The 19,226-nt window shown below is 44.8% G+C and overlaps 3 protein-coding genes across 3 annotated transcripts; all 3 read right to left on the minus strand.

The window, feature by feature from the left end:
• LOC110433451 (ribulose-phosphate 3-epimerase, chloroplastic) lies at positions 3,153-7,316 on the minus strand. The gene is made up of 9 exons (XM_021455617.1): positions 6,905-7,316; positions 6,159-6,267; positions 5,704-5,844; positions 5,494-5,607; positions 4,937-5,015; positions 4,039-4,148; positions 3,879-3,935; positions 3,676-3,745; positions 3,153-3,556 (listed from the first exon to the last, which is right to left on the minus strand). The coding sequence occupies exons 1-9, from the start codon at positions 6,997-6,999 to the stop codon at positions 3,507-3,509; spliced, it is 825 nt and encodes a 274-aa protein (XP_021311292.1). The 5' UTR covers positions 7,000-7,316; the 3' UTR covers positions 3,153-3,506.
• On the minus strand, positions 8,431-11,090 carry LOC8059824. The gene is made up of 3 exons (XM_002468392.2): positions 10,833-11,090; positions 9,823-9,896; positions 8,431-8,762 (listed from the first exon to the last, which is right to left on the minus strand). Exons 1-3 carry the CDS (start codon positions 11,013-11,015, stop codon positions 8,684-8,686), a joined length of 336 nt encoding a protein of 111 aa, XP_002468437.1. The 5' UTR covers positions 11,016-11,090; the 3' UTR covers positions 8,431-8,683.
• Positions 12,570-18,872, minus strand: LOC8059825 (ABC transporter C family member 3). Its single transcript, XM_021455612.1, has 10 exons — positions 16,224-18,872; positions 16,025-16,111; positions 15,292-15,939; positions 15,034-15,198; positions 14,651-14,945; positions 14,324-14,538; positions 13,900-14,205; positions 13,733-13,796; positions 13,108-13,347; positions 12,570-13,024 (listed from the first exon to the last, which is right to left on the minus strand). Exons 1-10 carry the CDS (start codon positions 18,633-18,635, stop codon positions 12,921-12,923), a joined length of 4,536 nt encoding a protein of 1,511 aa, XP_021311287.1. The 5' UTR covers positions 18,636-18,872; the 3' UTR covers positions 12,570-12,920.

Below are 19,226 nucleotides of genomic sequence, written 5' to 3' on the forward strand. Positions count from 1 at the left end.
TAGCTAGCTTCTTCTTCTCTTGATTGCTTTGGTTCTGATGATGAAGAGTTGAATGTACCCAAAGTCAATCCTGTTATACCCTGTATAAAAATATAAACATAGAAAAACAACAGGGTGAACCTGCCAAAGCAGAGGTGCCTTGTTATGATTTCTCACTTAGTAGCTGTTTTTATGCAATTATTTCTCTATAGTCTAGTCTAATATTTTATATGAATAACCTTGACTGATTTTCTGGCTTTCCTAGGCATTACCCTTTTGTTCCCTTTTATGACTTATTCCTGAGACTCGTATAAATTCCTATAAGTTCCCCGGCAACGGCGCCAGAAATGCTTGTTGACACTAGCTAACACCACTTAGATACTAGGTTGTCATCCCTAGCATGGCGCCAGAGTGTACAAAGGTATTTATAAATGTAAAGGCTCTCTAGAAAATAATCTATTCTATCCGCAAGCGCACAGATAAAACACCTCATTGTAGCATTTCACCAGGATAAGTATTCCAGGTATCGTTATTTATAATTTTGCTTCAAGGGATCTCATGAAGATGAAATTAAATCAAAGGGGCAAAATCTATCAAGGCATAGACTAGAGATAAACTTGCAAGAACATGATTACTAATGAGAAACTCGTCACACAGTCACATACTTTAGCAGGGGGTAAACCATAAAGATAATGATAATGAATTATAAGTTCATGGGTAGATAACACAGCGATTAGAAAATAGACTACTCCTCATATATATAGGTGATGTCGGATTAGTTAGAGAATGGATTCTAAGTTATCTACTAACTACAAAGTCATAATCTACTCTAGTTATCTACAAGATCATATATAGCATAAAAGACTCTTCATTCATGTATAAGGAACATTGATAAAGTAAATCAGAGCATCGCATGACTTACTCCACAATACCGGTTCTGCCTGTCCTATCAACGGAGGGTGGACTATATAAGAATCAACGAAGCTGTCACTATCGTGAACTACCACACGACCCGGCCAATAGGATACATTTGCAGATAAATAACATCTAAGCACCACGCTCACATGTGATCTATCACCTAACTCCCTCGCGTCAAGAGCTAAGCGCTTTGCAAACTTATACATAAACTCATTATCAATTAGAACTATATCAAATATAGAACTAGAGCAAACTAAGAACATAATAATTAGAGACATAATGCAATTAGAACAATAGAATTAGAGAAAGATTTGAATAATACCAATCTTTATTACCGAAGATCCGAATCCAGAGCGTAGTGCTCTACTTCTCTAATTGCTATCTAATCAAACCTCTAAACTTGAAGGATTAGGGAGTAGCTAATTCTAATTCTCTGTGGGAGAGAAGCTCTAAACCCTAACTTTGATGGCTACCTCTGAATAATGATTTCTCCTCTTCTCCTCCAGGGGCCAGGGGGTCTGGTTTTATAGTCCCCTCAAGTGAACGTGAGCCATCGGATCAAACCGACATAGATTGTATGGTTTAGATTGATCCTTTAGGTCGGTGGAGTCTTGCCCCGAAGTAGAGCCTTGTTTGGGATCCAACCCTGGGCGGGCGCCCAAGGGGGGTGGGCGGCCGCCCTGCCCCCGAGCCCGAATCCCTTCTCGTTCGTTCCCGTGGCTTCTGGACTCTTCTAGATTGAGGAAAATTGCGCGGCACGTAATTATCTCGTTGTAAACATGACATGTGGGCCTTCTCTCCATATTCTCTGATAAACCCCTGCAGAAATAGATAAACACCAAAACTCGTGGAATTCTGTCAGATAAAACCCTAATTCTAGATGTTTGTTTCATATTGATCCTTTTTCATGTTTGTTTGATTATTAATTTTAGTACTTAAGGACCGTCAACAGCCATCAATGACCTGATCACCTACCTCCCACCACCTCTGCCTTTGTGCCCTTCCCTAATCTCAATCAGAGAGGAACTAGCAGCGCTCCTCGCCCTGACAACTGACTCTTCCCATTTGATTTTCTTCTGCCGCCTCGCTCGTGGCCTGATGAATCTCCACAATGAACACTTCTAGGCCCTATTGTGGAGATCTTTTGTGGACATCATAGGGTTTCAATTTTTTGTGATTGATGAAACAGGTATATGTGACTAATGCGTGTTTTGTGGTGAGGAATGCAGGAGTTAGTCTTAGTCACATTGAGAATGACCACAAGTGATTTGGCCTCCAAGACTTGTGATTGATGGAATATGACACATAGGATGAACAAGAAGACTAATGACATTGTGGAATGAATATAGGTTGCGGTCATGTGGACATTTGGCAAGTATCGTATAAGTAAGTCTTTGTTTTTCTTTGGCGGTACTGTCAAGGGGTCCAAGGAATTCAATCTAAGAGATGAGTAGAAGTGAGACATGGACATGCATGAAATGGCTAGCTTTCATGGACGATAGGGTTGACCCCCTAGTGGATTATCTAGTGATATTCTGCTCTGTGACTTAAACCAATAATAATGTAGGTGCCATATGATCATGCGAAGGACTTTGTGACCTCAGCGGATCATCTAGTGAAGCGAATCTAGACTTAGTGACTACTAGTTAGCAAGCTCAGTGTGGTGTGCCCTCGAAAGTTAACGCACCTTTTACTTTTGTTGGTGCTATTCTCATTGGCTGAATATAATTTGTTATCAATGCCCTCCTTCCACAAGGTTTCATCCCCTAGATAGAAGGCAATATTATTTTTTCGCAAAATAAGAAGGCATTCATATTCAGAACACGAACTTGAAGAATGCTCAAATTTCCATCATCCTTGGAGAGGCGCATATTTGTGGCCACTTTTTGTGACGATATCTATATCTATATTTTATATTCTACATTTCTTATAAAAACAAACTGTGCCCTGCATAGGCTACATAAAACGTACAATAACCAAAATTCCAGACAGTTTTAAGGCAAAATTCCAACCATGCCCTGTACATGGGCTTCAGACTCAGTCAGCTGCCGGTGTACAAATGGGCTGACTTCGTGAGGGCTTGTTCGGTTACAGCATTTACAGGCAAGGAATTAATCCGGTAGTAAAAGTTTATATAAATTACAATAACAATCCGGCCAGGAATTCTTCCCGGAGCTCGTTCCCGGTGAAACGAACGTGGCCTGAAGGATCCTGTGCTGCTGTGCAGCGCACTTTATTGATTATCACTAGGACAGTTTTGAGGAAGCCATGCAGCGCACTTTATTGATTATCAAACATGGTTACATCGTTTACCAGAGTCTCAAAAATAAAACCAGAGGATTCATCGACTCAAATACTTTTTTTTTCAAAAATAAAGCTACTCTAGCTAGTTCATGCGCCACCTGTGTGTCGTTAACTGAACAGAGCATCCTGGGAGCAGTGCACGGCGTCCTCGTGGAAAATGAGAAAGAAAATGATATTTCTCCACTGCCTCCGCCTCCTTTCATCTCCAGTATAATGTATGGCTCGATAAGAATACAAGACACACATCTTTACAAATCACAACACTGGTAAACTTGCACAGAGTAAATGATTACACGTCCAGTTCCTTATGCGGGTACAGCTACAGGTCTTTGGCTGGTCTTGATTCCTTTGATAGCTGCAGAATTGCAAGAGGATCATCAATAAAAACTTTAGTAGCGGTTGGCATCATACATTTGATTCGGAACATATATGGAATTTCAAATTTAGAGCATGAATGACACTAAGAAACCATGCCTTCAGCATAGTCTGGAGCCCCAAAAACTGCAGAACCAGCAACTATGGCATTCGCCCCAGCTTCAATAACCTGTCATTTAAAGTAGGAAAAAAATATTAGCAAATAACTGTACTAGAAGATTAGTTCAGGATTGTTAAACACAAGTACCATAAGATAGGTTAATGTTAAATGCCAGCATGGAAAAAAAACCTAAACATGTCACCTTGTAGGCATTTGTCGGACCAACACCACCATCAACCTCAATCCAGGGGTTCACTCCCTACAAAAAAGGAAAGAAAGAAAGAAAGAGATCAACACTTCAATGCACATAAGGGTTTCAGGGCAGTGAGTGAGAATACTTGAAAGGAAACAAGGGGATATACCTTCTCTGCACATAACCTTCTCAATTCTGCAATTTTCTTTACTTGACTCTCGATAAAGCTCTGGCCACCAAACCCAGGATTCACAGACATAATCAACACCAGGTCAACAACTGCAAGGAAAGAAAGTGAAGTATTGTAATTAGAATGTCAGGACATCTGAGCTTATCACGTTACTGATGAATTGATGAGAAAAGTAGTCAAACGTCTGCCAAAGCAACTTCAAATATTTTAATGCAGACTTTATGACTACATGCTGTGTAGCCAACAAAGTCAAGAGTGCCATTGCTCAAAACTGTCACAAATTATCACAAGCAGCAGCACAATTTGCCTCAATGGTTATGCTGGTATAAAAAATCAACATCACTAGCTGAATAACAGGAAGGAGCAGCCTGGTTGATGCTTCACATGCCTACTCTGAATGGAGTATGTACTTACTCCAATATCAACCCTCAACAGTCATCATTTACTATCAGTTACCAACTACTAGCTACAAAAGTATACATTGCACTCATGAATATTACAAGGCATTTGGAAGCTAATCTGGCAATAATTGACATTCCAAACCTGGGCCTTGTTTAGTTCCTTATAAATTTTGCAAAATTTTTCAGATTCCCCATCACATCGAATCTTGCGGCACATGTATGGAGCATTAAATATAGATTAAAAAATAGCTAATTACACAGTTTACCTGTAATTTACGAGACAAATCTTTTGAGCCTAGCTAGTCCATGATTGGACAATATTTATCAAATACAAATGAAAGTGCTATAGTGTCCATTTTGCAATTTTTTTTGCAACTAAACAAGGCCGTATAGTAGCATTGACGGATTTTCCTAACTTTACACATGTCAACTTTGTCAAGATACCATAAACGCTGAAATGAGCATCATGATCTTACCATCAAGAACATAATCGATTGCAGCGAGTGGAGTCGCTGGATTCAAAACAACTCCTGCCTTTGCTCCTAGACTTTTAATCTGATAGATAATGGAAAGATTACTCAGTTCCAACTTACAGTATGCACAAGGATAAAAGACAACAGTACACCCCAATGGTTGGGACATTCAAAGATCTGAAAAGGAACTTGGTGGGCCAAATAATCCTAAATCGTAACTGAAATACATCTAGGAATGTGTTTGAATGTAGGCCTAACACTAGCAAGTAGCAAATGTGCTCCTATAGCTATTGCGGAGCTCAGTAATTAGTAATAGTTCAGCCTCAGAAAACAAAGACACAAACATATGTAGTAGTCCATGATTAGCTAAATCCTGAATGAACAAAATACAGTGAAGGGTTTAAGCAAAATATTCATTGAAGCTATTTGTGTTGTACAGCACCATGCAAGAAGGAAAAAGCCACATCCATTGGTATATATATCCAAATACATTGAAGTTCCATACTAAATTCTATTATCTGAGAATTAACCTGTAAAGATAAGGTGGTACAGATGTTTACCTGATTGACTGTTCGGTGCAAATGGATAGTAGATGTTTGTTCGCAGTGGACACTAACAATATCAGCACCTGCCTTGATAAAATCAGGGACACGCTGCTCCGGTTCCACAATCATCTGTGATAAAAATAAGAAATCTCCACGTTCAGAAGGGGTCAACCAGGGATGAAAGTACAGCACATAAAAACCTGACTGGGGCTTCCAGAACAGTACCAGATGTACATCCAACGGAAGATCAGTCACTGGACGCAGAGCATCAACAACCAAAGGTCCAATTGTGATATTTGGCACAAAGCGCCCGTCCATGACATCAACATGAATCCAGTCGCATCCTGCCACCTCCACAGCTTTTACCTAGTAATACATAAACAGCATGGCAAGATGAATACAAAATATTCACCAATTGACATGAAGAAAATGCACACCAGTGCTTACTGTATTGCCTTATTTATTGTAAAAGAAGTTGGGAAAAAGTTGCTAATGAGCTGGTGGAACAGGAATTTGTTGACGGAATGAATATGGCATTACCAAGCTATTCCTTCAATAGTAGCCTAAGTGCCTTACATGCGTGTAGTACATATTCGCAAGTACTCGTCAGGGCAGCAAATCATCTAAGGAAATGGAGTTTGGCGGAAGGTGGATGACTGGATGCTAGTATCTCCACAGACCTGATCGCCGAGCTTGGCAAAGTTTGCAGATAGAATCGAAGGGGACACAATGATGTCACTCTTTGAGAACTTGTCAACACGAGCTGATGCCCTCGCTTGGAATCCCTTCCTATAGAAACCATAAAACAGACTTGTTAAAAAAAAATCATAAAACGAAAATAAAGTGATAAGCTCATCATTCAGAGCCAATGAAGTCATGAACGAAATTACACAGCATCATCAAGTGGCATGACTAGATTTGTTTGCCCATTTCCCCTGTTCTCTAGTTAACAAACAGGTAACACGGAGCAAATATCACTTACAGTATCGAGAATCATATAGATATGAGAGCTGTTAAGCATAAGCAAGCATGATCTATTACATTTCCAGAGTGATAAATTCCTCCATAAGCGACATCAAAGTAGCATAGGCAGTCAGGCCATTTGATCGAGAGCGTACAGAGATCATCACCAGCAACTTGGAGCACACACTGCACCCACCCACCCACCGAGAGACACGGGAGCTGCAATCCATGTTGTGCTCCGGCGATTCCGCAGCAGGTCACCAAGCAATTCGCAGCAGCGCCGCACGGAGGCATCGAGGGCGGCAACGGGACAAGGGATCGCTAGAAACTACTGCCGACGAGGAGCGAGATGCGAGTGAATCGAAGAGGCGGTTAGCCCGCCCGCTCGGTGCTACTACCTCCGTATGGGCGTCGACACGGCGAAACAGAAAGCCAGGGAAGGGGAGGAGGTGCGTGGACCAACCTGGGCGTGGAGGAGGTGAGGCCACGACGGTGGCCGATGGAGGCGGTCCGCAGGGAGGCGAAGCTGGAGCAAAGCGACGACGACGGCGTCGCCATCTGCCCACCTCTCTCAATCTGCCCCCTGTCTCTGCCTAGCGGTAGCAGCCACCGACGCTCCCCCGGCTCTGGGGTTGTTTGGCCTGTTGCACGAGCAGCTCTGCTATGCGAACCGAAACGGTAAGCGATTTGGTTTTGTGGGGGTGAGGCGGATACGCTACGCTACGCCTGCCTGCAGCCTGCTGCGACTGCGATGCGAGGAAGGAGAGGAGGAAGGCCGCCGCGAGCCGCCGCCAGACGTTCGTTATCCGCTCGGCGTTCGGCAGCCGGGCCCCGGCCGCAATTGGGAGGCGCCGGGCCACAAGAAATCGCAGCGATTACCCCCTTCCGCCTGAGCGATTCGTCGCTTTTTTGGGGGGTTTGGTTTGGTTGGTAGCGCGGCGCCCGAGCCCAACGACCGCGGGTTCGTCGTCTACCTACCCGGCCCGGCCGCAGCCGCGGCCGCGGGCGCCGGGTCGATCGGTCGACGGTCCCCTCTTCCCTTCCCCCGTCGCGGCGTGTGGGCGTGGGCCGCGCTGGCCTGTGCCGCCCACGATTCCGCACCGAAATGGACCGGACCAGCATCGGGGGCATCGGCTGTTATTTTCCCGATTTCTTCCACGGCGTCCTCGTGGCTTGTCTGTACTACGTGAGTCCTGAGAAATATTTCTGCTAACGAACATCAGAGGTGAGATCTCATCCGCCACGCGACATAACTCTGGGAACGAAACTACTCATTCTGCAACAGCGATTGTGCATTTGTACTTTCATACAATGTCCACCTATCTTTTTTTGGAGGTGTCGGGGAACGAAACTACTCATGCTGCAACAGCGATCGTATATTTGTACTTTCATACAATGTCCTCGTATCTTTTAGCGATTGTACATTTTGTATACTTTCATACATTATTATGTCCTCCCATGCTTCAATCATACAAGGAAATTTAGCTATAGTTATAGGTCTCACGGTGAATTCTTTTAAGCCCCTTTGAAATGCAGGATTGAAAAAAATACAGGAATAAAAAAACATAGAAATATGATAGGAATATATATCATAAGAATATAAATCCTATATTTTTTCCTACAATCGAAAAAGAGCTTAGTTTCTGGCGATCATAGCACATAAGAATGGTTGCTACTACATCAATAATACTACGTCGATATATATAAGGCCTTGTTTAGTTCCCAAAAATTTTCAAGATTCCCCGTCACATCGAATCTTGCGGCGAATACATGGAGCATTAAATATATATGAAAACAAAAACTATTTGCACAGTTCATCTGTAAACCGCGAGATGAATCTTTTGAGCCTAGTTACTCTATAATTGAACAATGTTTGTCAAATAAAAACGAAAGTGCTACAGTGTCGTTTTTCAAAGGTTTTTGCAAACTGAACAAGGCCATAGTACCTTATATCAGAACGTGTCCGCTCCTGCAACAAGCACAGAGAACTTTGACGCTGATACTTCGAATTCAAACTAGTACTACGTCAATAGTTCATTACACTGAGTATATCAGAACGTGTACGTTCTTGCCACGAGCTGAGAGAACTTTGAATTCAAACTAGAGTAAGTGTACATTGATTAAATGCTTGGAAGGAGAACAATAGGTGAATACCAAATGCGATCTGAGAATTTATTTCAGTGGTATTACGATGTCCAGAGTTCAGACCTAGCATAGAGCGCAAAGTAGGCAAACAAAACATTTATGAGCTTGACTCGCTTGGGTTTCCTCTTTCTCCGCTGCAGCAGTAGAAGTGAGGTAGCTTCACTCGACCGCAGCACCTGCAAGCCACCAACAGGGATATGTCAAAACAGGGATGGGCAACATGTGCACCATTCTTTTAACAAGCAGGAGAGCTGTGTATCATTATATTAAGGAGGAAAAAAAGGTTTACAACCCTTACAAACATCACCCGCACTCACACCATTGCAAAAGTATTTTTCTGAATATTTGTAACACGTGCAGCATGAAATTGTACCTGTTTTGAACATTCAGAAGATGGAAGTCTTTTTATGTGACAAAGTTCAGGAGTTTTTGCTCTAATTATTCTATAATGACATAAAGAAAACCACATGAAACATCAACAAAATATGATGATAGTCAAGGCAGGAAACTGAATGTGATAATCACATTCCATATCATGTCCAGTGATATATCATATATTCAGTAGTGCACAATCAAACTGTTGCTATATGACATGACAAATGTCTCCATTAATCGCCTACTACTGTCTAATAACTAAACCTTATCTGCAGCTATTAGTCACAGGACATCCTGGAGGGTGAGGATATTGTTAAAAGCACAGTAATCCTCCCCTGAAGGTCTTGGTCACAGACTTACATGTCATTTAAAGGGTGAGGATCTTGCTAAAAGGTATAGTAGCACAGTTTTTCTCATCTCATCAGCCCAACAACCATGTTAAAAAAAATTCAGAACTACTCTTGCATAGGAAAAAAGTTGATAAAATGTGTAGGAATAAAAACGGGACGGATATTTCCCCATATCCGTCCATCCCGAAAGGGTCAAAACACTATATGGATAGTCCGTATCCGAATCTAAATATTTAATATCCGACCGCATCCGAATCCAAATACTCAAAATCAGATTTCTGATATGTATTATGTATATGAGATAGATATCAATAGCCAAATGATCCATATCCGGTTCTGAGATCCGAGAAAAAAAATATGGGATATAATGCAGGATATGATATGAGACATAATGCAAGATCACCAGTATTTTTCTGTATCAAATCCGTATTCATCCCTAAATATTTGGCATACAAAGATTACCAAGACCAAACTTAAAAAGAGGTATTAGCAAACATAGCTTTTAGTGTACCTGCAACGAACAATCACCGGCACAGGCTTCAAAGCTTTGGGTCCATTCCTCAAACCCTTCTTGTACTTGGAGACCTGAAATAGTATGAGAGTATAAGGGTATCTACCAACATCATTGCCTCGAAAAGGTAACAAGCATAAACCAAATAACTAGTTTCTAAAAACTGGGATCCAAAATAAAACATATAAAATACCACCAATGAAATGATGCAGATTTTACTGAAGAAAATAGAGCAGGTCAGTTGGATTCACATGTTGTGATAGAATAGAATGCAGAATAAGTAAATGTTTTTCCTACAAAATCAGCCTAGTATAAATATACAAATACCAAAATAAAATATGCAATATGATCATAACTTTTGCCATAAATCAGCATACTTTCTGAATGCATGTTCAGTGTTCTTCATACTTTGGTATCTATTAACCTTATCAGACTGGGTAGTAGTATACTGATGAGTTACACACATTTGACGCATATCAACTTACTGCTCAAATCATCAATCACAACGCATAACAAACAGTTGGTCAGGTAGGTTATGGAAAAGTATCAGAAGTGTATGTGTTTGCAAAGAACCTCGAACTAACCAGCCCCTAAAATTACCCTACTTAAGACACTTGGCCCATAAAATTACCCTACTTAAGACACTTGGCCCATAAAATTACCCCACTTAAGATACTTGGTGCAATGGTTCTTCCGTTGTATTAGCCTAACCGCAGAACCCTACCAACACTCCTATCAGGCTACCAAGTAATCAAAACTCCACAGCCGGTAGAGTGAGCAATACACTGATACACCTATTGGTTTCTAAGATCCGCTAGTAAAACATTTCGCAAGGAAACAACCTTCTGCTCACAGGCAATTCAACGAACGTCTAGAGCGCACCACGCTAGGTCACATCACCAGCCAGCCAGCCATGAGCCCATGACCACCAAGAACAGACCACACCTATCTATCAGCCTATGTAACAGGAATAACCACAAACAATGTAAAGGGTGAGAACCGAAACGCACCTTCTTCTTAGGAACGGCCATGAGCTCCATGGCTGGTCCGGCGGCGGCGCCGAGGCCAGGGACCACGAGCGACTGCGCCTCGGTGAGAGGGGCGGGGGGAGGAGGCGGTATGAGGGGAAGTCCGGAAGGCAGGCGGGGCATCGACGCCGCCGCCGCACGTCGGAGCCAACCCGCCGCCGCCATGGATCGCGTTCGTGGTTCCGGGTTTAGGAGCGGGGTGGGGAAGTTCTGGGAGTGGCGTGGGAATGGTGTTGATCTGGCCGTTGAGTCTTTATCGGACGGGTTAGATGAGATGGAGGAGCGGGGAAGGAATCTGAAGGCGGGGAGGACAAGAAATACGTAAACGCCTTAACTATACGTATTGCAGTAACGATTGACTGAATTTTAGCCAGTGGCAAAATTAGCTGATAGAGCCTGCGTATTTTCAGAATCTTCAGCTGAAACCAATCCTTTTGGATTAAAGCCAAAGAAGGGTGAACACAAATAAGTTTTGAGATTTTTATTGTGTTCTTTTGCTAAAGCCAGAACATTGGACTGTGTAATCTAAAAAAAAAGAAGGCTGATACCACCAAAAAGTTATTAACAGTTTGAAAGGCAAAGTTGGACGGGAACGGATCTAGTGCAAACTCATTTCCTGTGCAAACTGTGCAAACTCTAATCTGGACCGCAGGATGTTGATCCAAGGGGACACATGAGAGAGGTGGAAGGAGGGATTTGTAAAAGTGTGATTAAGAGCGGGCGGTTAAGTGCAAAATTACCCAATCTCTCCACGCCCCTTGGATCAACATCCTGTGGTCCAGATTAGAGTTTACACAGTTTGCACCGAAGATGAGTTTGCACTAGATCCGTTGCCAAGTTGGACAAGCCCTTATTGGGTTGCCTATGCTCGATTAGGGCATACATGTTCGAGAAATAAATAAATAAATTAGTTATGAGAAATGAACGATACTCAACAAAAAGGGGTTTAGAGGGGATGAAAGTATCGCTGTGGATGAGCCGTCGACCAAGTCTGCTCTTTGCCACCACGCGCGTACACACAAACCAAATGTCCGAACAAAGGGGATCAACTATGTGGATGAGTTTTGGCAGAGGCCGGAACCATGCGAATTTCATCCATAATAATTGAGAACATGATTAATCAGATAATTAGGTGGTCTGCTTTAAGATACGTGCAATTTTAGAAAAGATTATTGCCAATGCAGTTTTCTCTCAGTATTTGAAGTTCTTGTGTGAATGGCTATGTCTGCATAGCCTACTGTGTCTCTTGTATGCTGCTAGATCTATTGCGTGGTGGAATTGCCTCAATCACTTTGTGGAGTTGGTGAGATCATCACCATGCTACTACCATCCTCCTCCTCCTCCTCCTCAATGAATTGCTCTTTGTCCATGTGGCTATACACCATCAATTCTTGAATTACATGATCTTTTCTGTTTGTTGGTGGGTGAACTATAGGGTGTATTTGGTTTGCAGGACACCCTTGGATGAAAAATAACGATGTATGGATGAATAGTATTTGTTTCACGGGTGACTTAGACAAGAGCGACCATCAGGAGGGAATATTCCCTAGAGATGCTGAATGAGCATGCTCCTAAAAGTCTACATGATGATCTCATCCACATTTTTTTATCTTAGTTATTAGTAAATAAATTTAGGTTCTTATTGGTTGTTATATTATTACTTAGTTATTCCGATGCAAGATAGTTTTGGCAAGTGCTAATATGTTGATTAGTTCATAATTAGTGTGTCAATTAGGGTAGTAGTATTCATTTAGTCATGCCACTACTTGTGACGTGACGAAAAGGCATATAGTTTCTGAAAATGAAATTTAACATGTACTTGTATTAAAATAGTTTTTTTTTGCCAAGTATCTGTATTTATGGGTTTTATTTTTAATGTGGTAATAACTACTACCCATCTGCTCTGTAATCCCTCTCGCTGCTTGTAGTTGGGTTTTTCTTTTGAGAAGATCGCCATGGTTGTGCTTGGACTAGCGCAATCTGGCAATAGTAAATTTTGGTCATTTTCGATGACTTGGTATGCCTCAACCGATGGGTAGACGAAAGAACCATCTTCAATCGTCTGCTATGTTATGTATGCGCCGCCCGCATGGTGTATTCTGCTACGAGCTTTGAGAACAGAGATGACTTATCCTCCAGCAATTTGTTGGGCCTGTCGTGCTCCACGGCCACGCCTGCAGTGCAAGCAACAGCACAGCGTCATCACAAACAGAAGACCCGAAGGCATCAGGTAGTAACTGCTGTCTGTGGCACTAACCGTTGTCAAGAAGCAGCACCATGTCGCTGTCAAGAACGGACGAGATCCTGTGCGCTATCGTGATGACGGTCGTCTCTTTAAACTGCTGCCTCAGTGTTCTCTGGATCAAGTTGTCGGTTGCAGTATCCACTGAGGCGGTAGCTTCGTCCAGAACAAGAACCTTGCTCCGTTTCAGAATTACCCTACCAAGACACACGAGCTGACGCTGGCCCACACTCCAGTTCTCGCCATTCTCTATAACTGCAACCCAAGCCAAGAATATTCAGGCCTTGTTTAGTTCCCAAAAAATTTTGCAAAATTTTTCAGATTCCACGTCACATCGAATCTTTAGACACATGCATGAAGTATTAAATATAGATAAAAATAAAAACTAATTACACAGTTTGGTCGAAATTGACGAGACGAATCTTTTGAGCCTAGTTAGTCCATGATTGGATAATATTTGTCTAATACAAACGAAAAAGCTACAGTGTCGATTTTGCAAAATATTTTGGAAAAAGTACCGTGTGCCTCCATTCTATCATTTTGGCAAAACTAGCACTACGATCGAAATCATGTCAAAGATACAAGAAAAGTAGTAGCTCTGAACTGCATGACTCGATGTAAGGATATATCAGATTCAGACCTGGTGAGTCAAGCTTCAGCTCCTGCTTCCTAACTTCGTCCCCTAGCTGACAGCAATCCAAAGCCTGGAAATCAAGAGCAAAACATTGATATTTCAACTATTTCCTTTCCTTATGAGAAAAATGGAATGTCATAGAAGCTTAGGTAAAATCTGGGAGGTGAAACTACCTCCCAGATTTGATCATCAGAGTACTCCCCTAGGGGATCAAGGTTGCTTCTGACAGTTCCTTCGAACATCGTCGGCTCTTGTGGAATGATGCTCAGTCTGGATCTCAGATCATGTAGTCCAATTGTGCAGATGTCGACGCCATCGATTAGTATCTGACCGACAGTAGGGTCAACAATACGGAAGAGGGACTGAATGAGGGTTGATTTGCCACTTCCTGTTCTTCCAACTATACCGGTCTTCATGCCACCCGGAAAAGTGACTGTAAGGCCCTTCAGAACAAAGGGCAACTGTGGTGCATATTTCACCTGCAACAAACCAAAAAAATATATAGTATTGCTTTGCATCACACTAATTTCTTAGAACACTATTCTAGTACAGAGAAAAAAAGGATAGAACATGACGATAAAAGGATGAGGGATTTACATGGAGATTATGAAGCTGAATTTCTCCATTTGAAGGCCAGTTATGAGCCAACTTATTTTCTGACATGACAAGCGGGGGTTCTGTAGGAATGCTTATGTACTGCAGAATTCTCTCCACTGATATAATCTTGTTCTCCAAAGTGCACATGCTCCAGACAACCTGTGCTTGCAACGTGTTCAGACTAAGCCCGTATGTGATAGCAAGACCAGCAATACCTGAAAGTTGCTTAAGAACCAACATCAAATTCTATCCAGTTTACTGCCATCCATCCAGTACCAGTAGAACTACAAATATTGTTCAAAGTTAACATGATATATAATTATGTACCTGGATCAATGAGACCGGTTGGTAGATTGATCAAAAAGATCAAAGAGAAGGCAAATACAAGAGATGACAGCACATCCAGACGAAAGCATAGCCACTCCCTTGCTCCAGCGTTGTAGAATTTGGGCCGAGAGTAGGCATCTGTTAGACGACTGTTAGTTGTCACAAACTGATTTTCCTTGCCGAAGCTTCTAATAGTACTTGACCCTGCTATTGATTCTGCAAAGTGTTGTATGATAGGAGCATAACAAACTCCTACTAGCCTTTGCAGCTCCCTAGCCGTGTCAATGTAGTATTGCTGCAACAAGTTAAGTACGATGAGATGTGGGTGATCCTGCAGTTTATTTAACATGGAGGACGATAAGATCGGTAAAAAAAAATACTACCTGATACCAGACACAGGCAGCAAATACAGGGATGAAAACAACAAAGACCTGCCATGCAACCTGAGACATCACCACAATAATTCCAACAAGCTGAATCATGGAAAATGCAACAGTGCCCATCTGGTCAGCAATGTTGGTGTCCACTTCACTTTGATCAGTTGAAGCCTGCAAAAAAAATTTGAATACATGAATTAGCATAGTACAAGAAAATGAATTGAACTAACAACATTTGATCCGAGTCCGACGAAGATGACTTGCCCTATTCAAGATGCGCCCGCTCGGAGTGGAATCGAAGAAAGACATAGGAGCTCTGAATATGGAGAAATGCATCTTGTTGAACAACAAAGTCGCTGTCTTGTACCCAGCTGTTGCAAGGAGCAGTGATCTTACGAGGATGCACAACGAGCTTCCAAGAGCCAGCATCACATAGACACTGAGCAGCGTCGGCATGCTCACCGGAGGCTCAACATCCTTTGACACCGGAGCAGCCCAAGCCATCCAGTAATTGCTCGCAATCTGAATTACTTGAAAAAGCATCTGTGCTAGCAACACCAAGGGTACAAGAGCACCCTTGTAAGCTAGCGTGAGGTACTTCCAGTAGACCCAGAACCCCACCCTGCCTTTCTCCCTTTCTTCCTCCTGCACTAGCTGCCCACTCTGAGCATCATTCCCTTCATCATCGTTGGCTTCATGTTTCTTCTCAGCTAATGACAGTGATCTGGACAGATTCTGCTTCTCTCTGCCACTGGGAGAGGAGGAGGATGCATTGTCTTCGTTCATGCCATCGATCACATCAAGTGCTGTTAGAGACTCCTTGTGGGCACCAACTAGCTCCATGAGCTCTTCGCCTGAACCCAGTATTTCATCGTATTTTCCTGCCTGTGCTATTCTCCCATCTTTCATGACCTACATCGCAAGCTTTATTTATAAGAACAGTCATATTTTTTTATGGTAACAGTCATACATTAAAACTTCACCAATAAATTCTCACAAGAATGAGTTCGGCGGCGGGTAGGAATTCAATCTGATGAGTGACATAAACCACTGTTTTTGAAGCCAAATCAGCAAGCAAGCATTCCTTCAAAACAAAAATCGTAAGAACTTAGCAATATGTTATGTCATAAAAAACTTCTTTGAATAAACATAAGACACGAAGCATAATCATTTGAACAAATCAATAAATCATGTACCTTAAACAGGTGGGATCCGGTATGCGCATCGACTGCACTGAACGGGTCATCAAACAAATAGATGTCGGCATCCTGATACAGAGCGCGTGCTATCTGAATCCTCTGCTTCTGGCCGCCACTAAGGTTGATGCCTCGCTCGCCAATGACTGTCTGGTCACCAAACGGCAAGATCTCCAAGTCTTTCTTCAGCGCGCATGACTCGAGGACCCTGTCGTACTTCTCTGTATCCATCTCCTTGCCGAACAGTATGTTCTCCTGAATTTTGCCGCTTTGTATCCATGCCGACTGACTGACATACGCTGTTGTCCCACAGGTCCGGACCTCTCCTGATAACTTTGGAATCTCACCAAGAATGCAGGATAGCAAGCTGGATTTGCCGGAGCCAACCGTCCCACAGACTGCAACGCGCATGCCTGGCCTAGCTTGGAAGCTGAGGTCCTTCAGTGTTGGAAATTCAGGTGAGGCTTCCCATGAGAAGCACCCGTTGCTGACGCTGATCGCAAAGTCCTCAGAGCTGCCACGTGGAAGCCTCTGCACAGCGTCACTGGGCAGCTCGTCGAGGCACAGGAACGATGCTATCCTGGCAAGAGACACCTTGGTCTTGATCACCATCGCGATGGTGCCAGGGAGTTCGTATATCGGTTCCTGCAGCACGCGGAACGTGGCCAGTGCAGACAGCAGCTTCCCTGTCTCCAAGGGGATCCCCATGAGCATGCAGGCTCCGAAGGTCACCACGGCGACGAAGGTCGGGGTGCCCCAGAAGACGAAGGTCATGGTGGCCGACGTGTAGAGGTATCTCTTTAGCCAGTTCGCCTCCGTCTTCCTCAGATCGATGACCTTGGACAGGAATCTCATCTCCCACCCCTGCAGCTTCAGGATCCTCATGCTGTGAAGGCTCTCTGACGTCGCCTTCATCCTCGCGTCCTTGCTGTCCATCAGCTTCTCCTGGAACCTCTCCTGCATCCTTCCCAGGGGCACGGTGGCGAGGCTGATGGCCACGGTGGCAGCGAGCGCGGCGAGCGAGGCGAGCCCGAGGGTGGAGTAGAGGATGAACATCGCCATGCCTGTTTGCAGCGGTACTTGCCAGACCTCGTGCAGGTACCATGAGAAGATGCCGACGCGGTCGGCGTCAACGCTGACGATGTTGATCATCTCTCCGCTCGTGCGGCTCCGCCGCGACTGGCTGGAGAGCGCGAGGCTCTTCTGGTACACGACGGCGACGAGCGCCGACCGCGCGCGTATCCCCGCCTGCTGCAGCCGGAAGAACAGGTGCCGCTGCGACAGGCACTCGAGCACCTTGGCCACGACGAAGGCGAGCACGAGAAGCTGCCCCTTGCCCGCGTACCTCTCGTCGCCGCTGAGATACAGGTACTGCACCAGGGAGTCTATGAGGTACGGCCCGACGTAGGCGGCGACGCAGTAGACCAGCGTGTAGAACGCGGTCACCGCGACGTGCCACCATATGGTGCGCAGCAGGGCCTTGGTGAGCGTGAACGCGGTGACGACCTTCTTGCTGGACCTGCCGCCGTCGCTGTTGACGTCGCGGGTGAGCGCCTCAAGGTTGGCCTTGAAGGGCGGGAGGATGCCAGCAACGCTGTCGCCTGGTTCGAGGCCCGGGACATCCTCCAGGGCGAGGGTCTTCCTGTGGCCCACGCGGAGCAGAGGCCCCATCCAAGAGAAGGTGAGCACGCTAAGAAAGCCGGCGCCAGTGAACAAGGATGCGTCGGCGGCGCTGCTGCTGCTGTTCTCGTCGTCGTCATCGGCCGCCCCGTGCGCGCCGTTAAGCAGAGGCTCCTGCTCCTCGGAAGCATGGCCGCGTCCATTTCCCTCCTTCCTTCCGAGGAACCCAGCTGAGAGTAGAACCACCGCTGCAGTAACAGAGATTGCGTCGAGCGCCCACGACCGACCGGGCACGGGAAACCCGTCCAGACTCGTCGCCGCGTGAACGCCGGCGGCGACGACGGTGAGCAGCGTGAAAAGCGCCCACCAAATCCTGAGCGGCGCGGGGAACCGCTCCTGGCGCCGACGCCGCCCGACATCGAACTGCAGGTACGCGGCGAGCAGCAACCACGACACCGCGCGCGCGGCCGCGTCCACCCGTTCAGCGACCGCGTCGCCCGACCACCCGGCGCCGCCGTCCGCGTACCAGGAGTAGGCGGCGAGGAGCACCTCGAACGCCGCCAGAGCCCACGTGGTGCAGACAGAGACCCTGTAGCAGTACGGAAACCGGCCAAGACTGCGGCTAGCATCTCCTCCACCCACCTCCCCGTCCTTGGTTCGGCCGGCTGAGAGGCGGCGAAGGAGCAAGCGCCCCGTGACGGCGAGCGCCAGGATAAGGTGGGACGCGGCGCTCACGCCGTGTAGGAAGAAAATGAGGCATTCCTCCCAGTCCCAGTCCGGTGTTGTCTCCATCGCTGCCGCCTGCCGCGGAAATCAGCGACGGCTGGATAGCTGAGGAATTATACAGGCGACAAGGCGGTGGCGCTGGCGCATCTTGGCGTCAGTCGTCGTGACAGCGACGCGGCCATGGCGGTCAAAGGGATCGTGGCCTCGCGGGTGGCCGGTTCCTTCCTTGCCCCAGGAGCCAGGACTAACGGACTACTGGACAACCGTAGGCTTACGGCATGAGGCCATGCCCAACGCCTTGATTAGTTCCCAAAATTTTTTTGTTTTCGGTTCTTGTAGCACTTTCGTTTTTTATTTGACAAATATTGTCTAATTATAGAATAACTAAACTCAAAAGATTCATCTCGTGATTTATAGTTAAATTGTATAATTAATTTTTATTTTTATCTATATTTAATATTCCATACATGTGTTGTAAGATTCGATGTGACGAAATTTTTTTAAAAAAAGTTGGTAATTTTTAGGAACTAAACAAGGAGCAAGTCTACCATGCATTTGTCCGGCTCGTGCAGATTATTAGATTAGCTTGTAGAGGCTGTGGGCCTCGTTTCTAAAAGCAAACCTTGGCTGTTTTGCGAGAGAGAAAAAGAGATGGAA

The sequence above is a fragment of the Sorghum bicolor genome, chromosome 1 (genome assembly GCF_000003195.3).
Source record: "Sorghum bicolor cultivar BTx623 chromosome 1, Sorghum_bicolor_NCBIv3, whole genome shotgun sequence".
NCBI classification, from domain to species: Eukaryota; Viridiplantae; Streptophyta; class Magnoliopsida; order Poales; family Poaceae; genus Sorghum; species Sorghum bicolor.